General features: G+C 41.3%; 1 protein-coding gene across 1 annotated transcript; it reads left to right on the top strand.

Moving 5' to 3' along the window:
- The first annotated feature begins 2931 nt into the window (after window positions 1-2931).
- Window positions 2932-5794, top strand: LOC117845177 (uncharacterized). The gene is made up of 3 exons (XM_034726120.2): window positions 2932-3194; window positions 3293-4194; window positions 4281-5794. Exons 2-3 carry the CDS (start codon window positions 4040-4042, stop codon window positions 5083-5085), a joined length of 960 nt encoding a protein of 319 aa, XP_034582011.1. The 5' UTR covers window positions 2932-3194; window positions 3293-4039; the 3' UTR covers window positions 5086-5794.
- The last annotated feature ends 383 nt before the right edge of the window (window positions 5795-6177 follow it).

Below are 6177 nucleotides of genomic sequence, written 5' to 3'. Positions count from 1 at the left end.
ATTTGATGTTGCTAGAAATTTTGATAACGATGCACCTTGTTATACAATGATCCTTTGTCTTGGACTTTGCATCCAGATGTCACTATCCTTTCGTAGGAGTTGGATGATGGATGGAGTCGAGGATGACTCTAATTCAAGAAGAGGAGGATGATAAGGACATTACCACGGTGGATGCACACGAACTATTCCCCTCACCGAGTTACAAGTTGTCATCAACTTGGTCTTCATGTTCGGTTCGGAATTAGCTGAAAACCCTGCACGGAAACGACGATAGCTCCTTCATAGAACTTCAAAACAAGGTGTTCTTTGATGCGTTGGAAAGTTAAGGACAAAAGCTTTATTTTGTTTCATTTTGCGTGTTTGCGACAAGGTGTTGTGGCATCAGTTTTGGGCCGTGTCAGGCCTTAAGCGCATGTTGTGAGCGCCCCCTGGACGCCCCAACCCTAGGTTGTCCGATGGCGCATAAAATTTAGTAGCCATCGCTTAGTTTCATGGATTTTGTTTAGTTCTAGATTTCTATTGAGAAATAGACATTGTTGATTGTTACTGTGATGATAGGTCCTTTTGCTATAATCCAGGATTCCTATTTTTGTTTTTTCTCAACTATGGCGCTGAGTCCTTTCATGATGAGAGCTTGAACTTTATCCTCAAAATTCGCTTCATATATATATATATATATATATATATATATATATATATATATATATATATATATATGTATGTATGTATGTATGTATGTATGTATGTATGTATGTATGTATGTATGTATGTATGTATGTATGTATGTATGTATGTATGTGCAATTTCAGATTAAGTTCATTCACTTTCTTGCTTGTGTTCTTCAATTCGCTTTTAGGGAAATGCTTCTTGGCAAGGTCAATCGAGTTGTGCTTGTTTGATAACCAACGAATCAGCGATGTAATAGTTGCAGGGTACGAATCATATCTAATTAGAACTTTAGATTGTCAACATCGAGCTATCCACCAATCGAATTTACCATACTTATAAGAAGATCGGGTAGGTGCTACATTACTGCATTTCTTGTATTTGATAATCTGCTGGCGTCCCAACTAAAATAACTAGCTCGCAACACATTGTAACACATTTGATGAGGTCAGACTTGCTTACCATGAACAATACCTCTGGCCTGAGAGCGATGCATTCCTCTATAAATATCATCATATATCATCATCTTGTTTCTGTCATTGTATTTACCCTTGTTCCATTCACATAGGCAGCTAGTGGTGGATTTTTTTTTGGGGGGGGGGGGGGGGGGGGCTCGAGCCCCCTACCGCTGTGGAACCCCTGGAGCCCCTCCCCCTGGAAATTTCTGCCATGGATGCAAATGCCATAGAAGGTCACAACGGAGATGATATCAAAAAAGGGTAGCTGGAGTACTCTGTCATTTCTAGTTCCGCTATGGATCAGAATATCACAACTTTCATATTTCCCTCATAACTAATGTGCAAATCATTCCATACATGCAGCGGATACATGTCTCCAGAGTATTTTGCTGATGGGCAGTTTCTAACAAAGTGGACGCGTACAGCTATGGAGCATTCGTTTTCGAAATAATGACGGGGATGAGGAATACGACTGAGCATGTGAAAAATGTAAGGCCCCGTTTGGGTCCAAGGAATTGGAATCTATTTAATGGAGTAGGCTAATTTATGTTGGAATGTGGCATTCCACAACTTTCCAAAGTTTAGATATAAGCCTATCTTAAATTCATGGGGTGGGAGATGGAAATTGATTCTATAGATTATGGTTATTAGAATGGAATTCAATTCTTATAGCACGCTCTTAGACTAGCTTCTCTATAGTAGAAGTGCAGCATACAAGTATCTCTCCCATATCACCAACTATAATATACAACTATATTTCACATACAATTATATTAGCTTAATTAATTTGTGTCTAAATTATGATTATTAGGATGGAATTCAATTCCATCGAAACAAACGGGGCCTAAGTGAATTCTATTTCTGTAACTTCCAAGTTTGAAACTTGGTGTTTCTTAAGCTCCTGATGCACAGGTCCGGGAGCATTGGAAAAATGGGACCATAGTAGAGATATTGCATCCGGGTTTGCAGCCGATCTATCCTGATTATAATGGGACCAACGTTAATCATTGTATCTATACCCTTGCAGGCTGCTCAGATCCTTCCATAAATATGATGACAATCACAGAGCTTCAAGCAAGATACTAGATAGCCTCCTGGTTTGTAGAGAGGATACGGAAAATAATAAGAATGCTAGTTGTCCTGTTGGTTCAGAATTTTGAATGGACATAAATGTCAAGGCCATGCTTGAATAACCTTGTAATGCATGGATTATAATGTTGGAAGATATATGCCATTAGTGTCACATGTTCTAACGACCGACCGGCAGAAACTATCCATGATGCCTTGTGCAATTCATCCACCACTTGCAGGAGTTATGCACCAGTCAGCCTCCTCTGTTCTGCTTCTCTGTTTCTGACTCTGTTTCCTCTCACTCCTGCATGCCGACCACATGCAGAGGATCCCCAACGCGTGGCTGGTGGCAGTGGCGGAGCTACAGGGGGGGTTCGAGCCCCCCTACTGCCTGGGAGTCCATGGATCCCCACCTCAGCCCCCACTCCAATTTTTAGACACCATGGTTGAAGAATGTGGGGCTGGAGGTTGAAGACGACCTTATCTTCGCGACTTGGGCCAGCTCGGATGGAAACAGGCAACAGAAGGCGGAACAGGCCCATCAAATGTTGAACTTCGCTCACAATTATGGCCCAAAGCATAAAGCCCAGTAAATGGCCCAACCGGCCACCCCTCAATTCCTCCACCGGCCCATCCGGCCACCCTCCACTCCATCTCCCTCCAGGCCACCAATCCTCCCAATCCTATCCCCTTGCTCGACTCCATCTCCCACGCTCACGGCGGCGGCCGACAGGGGGCGGGCGGGCAGCGGCACGCAGCGGGGGCAAGCGGCCTGGCCCTGGCGGGCGCACTGCGCCTGCGGCCTGCGGGGGTGGCCGGCCGGTAACCAGCAGCGGCAGCCGGCAGCTAGGCGCAGCCCGGCCCGCGCGCGCGCAAGGGGAGGCGGGCGGCGGCCGCGGCGGCGCGGCTGGAGGCAGCCAGGCAGGCAGGTAGCCGCCGCCGGGCCGGCTGCGCTGGTCTCTGTCCCTGACTCCCTGTCTCCCAGTCTCCAGACGCCGGGTGTGCAAGTTCTGACCCTTCCCCGGAATTCCACCTATTTTGCAATGTTTGTTATTAATTCAAGAATTATATCTTCAATGTTTGTCAAAATTGCTTAGGATTGCAAAATGTCGAAGAGAACATTCTATTTTTCAAGCAGTAGCAGTACACCTACTCCTCCAGAAACCAAGGCAACCAAAAATCCCCAGAGTAGAATTTTGTGCCTCAGATATCATTAGTGATCCCGGAATGCGCAAATCAATTGATGAGTACCCTTCTGAGATTAGAGATCAAGTAAAGAGGGCATATGCTTTGAGGGGCCCAACTCAACAACCAGTTGGTTTTACATTTCCTCGCACATGGCAAAGTGGTGAATGGAGATCCTTTCAGCAGCATTGGTTTGGGAAATATGATTGGTTGGAGTATAGTGAGTCAAAGGATGCAGCATTTTGTTTTTATTGTTATCTTTTCTTTGAGCCAGGAAAGCCCGACAAATGGGGGAGTAATGTCTTTGCAAAGGTCAGTATAGGGAAATGGAAGAAGGCTTTGGAAAAATTTGATAAACATGGTGCTTCTCATTCTCATTGTAATGCAAGGCTGAAGTGTGAGGACTTTATGAATCAAAGAACAAGTGTCACCTGGAAAATTGAAACGCATAGTAAGGAAGAAGAAATTAGATACAAGATTCGCATAACATCTTCTTTAGATGTTGCAAGATTTCTCATAAAGCAAGGTGATGCTTTCCGTGGACATGATGAATCCTCCACTTCCCTCAACAAGGGCACATATAGAGAGTGGTTGATTGGTACAAAGACAAGGTTGAAACAGTTAAGGATGCATATGATAAAGGCAATAAAAATTGTCAGATGTTATCTCCTGATATTCAGAAGGATCTTGCTAAAGCTTGTGCAGAGGAAGTCACGGCAGTGATTATGGATGAGATTCGTGGTAGGCGATTCTCAGTGCTTATTGATGAGTCTCGAGATGTATCTATAACGGAGCAAATGGCTATGGTTCTGAGGTGAGTACTAGTCTCATTGAGACTTTGCATTGTTTCCTTTCATTGTGTAATACTATGGTTCCATACTTACTTTGATTGATGTGCAGGTTTGTGAATGATGAAGGAAAAGTGGTGCAGAGATTTCTTGGACTTAAACATATTGAGAAATGTACATCTGTTGCATTCAAAGAAGCTTTGGTCGGTATGATTTCTAGCCACAAGTTAAGCATCAATATGATTCGGGGGCAAGGTTATGATGGAGCATCCAATATGAGAGGTGAATTTAATGGGGTGCAAAAATTGATTCATGATGAAAATCCTTATGCCTTCTATGTTCATTGCTTTGCCCATCAATTGCAATTAGTGGTTGTCGTTGTTTCAACTTTTACTCCAGCTATTGCAGATTTTTTCAACTATGTTCCTTTGATAGTTAATACTGTGGGTGCATCTTGTATGAGAAAGGATGTCTTGCTTGCAAAGCACCATGATAATTTAATGGAAAAGTTAGAGAATTGTGAGATAGCCACCGGAAGAGGTTTAAATCAAGAAAGTGGCCTTGCTAGGCCTAGAGATACTAGATGGGGCTCTCATCTTAAAACATTGCTTCGCATTTTGGTAATGTGGGATGCTATTTTGGAGGTGCTTGAGATTGTGAAGAAAGATTCCATTAAACCAACATGTAACGGTGGTGCTTTCGGTTTAATTGGTAAAATGGAAAGCTTTGATTTTGTGTTCATCCTGCATTTGATGATAGAATTATTGAGCACTACAGATAATTTGTCACGTGCTTCGCAAAGAAAGGATCAAGATATTGTTGAAGCAATGCATTTGATCATGAGTGTGAAAGAAAGCTTGCAGGATATGAGGGACAATGGATGGGAACCATTATTCAAAAGAGTGAAGACATTCTGAGATAAAAATGAGATTAAGGTGCCAAATATGGATAAGGAAGTAAATGCTAGAGGGACATCTGCACGTAGAAGGCAAAAGGTAACAAATATGCATTTCTACCATGTTGAGATCTTTCTTGCTGCCATTGATGCCATTTTGTCTGAGATGAATCATCGATTTAGTGAAGTTAGTTCAGAGTTGTTATCATGTATGGCTGCACTTGATCCAAGGAACTCCTCTAATTTTGATGTGGATAAACTTGTGAGACTTGCTGAAATATATGCTGAAGACTTTGATGTTGGTCATATTTTTCTCTTACCAAATCAACTTAGAGAGTTCCACCAACGTGTTAAAAGAAACAAAGAGTTTCTTGGAAGTACAGCACTTTCAAAGGTTGCTGAAATTATGGATGGTCAAGACCACGATGAATAGTTCTTACCCATTGGTTTATCGGCTTGTTGAGCTCACATCGATACTTCCGGTGGCAACTGCTTCAGTTGAGAGGGTCTCCGCATGAAGAATGAGACTAATGGGCGTTAAACTATCCGATGATAGTTTGGTATGGACAGAAGTTCATATTTGTCCTTTTTTTTTAACTTTTCATCAGGATGTACTTTCGCTATGTTTTCATGTGAAACTACTTTAGTTATGTCGATCCATCAAATTTAATTTCGATTGTATCACTACGCTTGTTATGGCAATATCTTGAAAACAAGACCATATTTGACCATTTTTTGATGAATGTTTTATGTGAATATTTTTTATTAAACTAGAACATTTTGACTACAACAAACAAATAGGAACAAATGATTTTTAGACAAACAAAAGGTCACACATGATGCACAATATAATAGTATATAACCACCAAAAAGATTCCATATCGCCCACATTGAATATATAGGACAAACAATTAAAAATGAACGTCATAAACAAATTATTAAATGTACGATAAATAATTATACACTACTGACAAAATATTTAACATCGTGAGCAAAAGAAAAAAACTCAATAACGCAAAAAAATTATTCCTATTGTCAAAAAAATTAGTTAACATGGGGATCAAATTATTATATAAATGTGAAAAAAATGGCTTCACACATGAACAAATAATTT

This window comes from Setaria viridis, chromosome 2 (assembly GCF_005286985.2).
Source record: "Setaria viridis chromosome 2, Setaria_viridis_v4.0, whole genome shotgun sequence".
In the NCBI taxonomy this organism is placed as follows: domain Eukaryota; kingdom Viridiplantae; phylum Streptophyta; class Magnoliopsida; order Poales; family Poaceae; genus Setaria; species Setaria viridis.
This window is presented reverse-complemented; position numbering and strand designations above follow the sequence as displayed.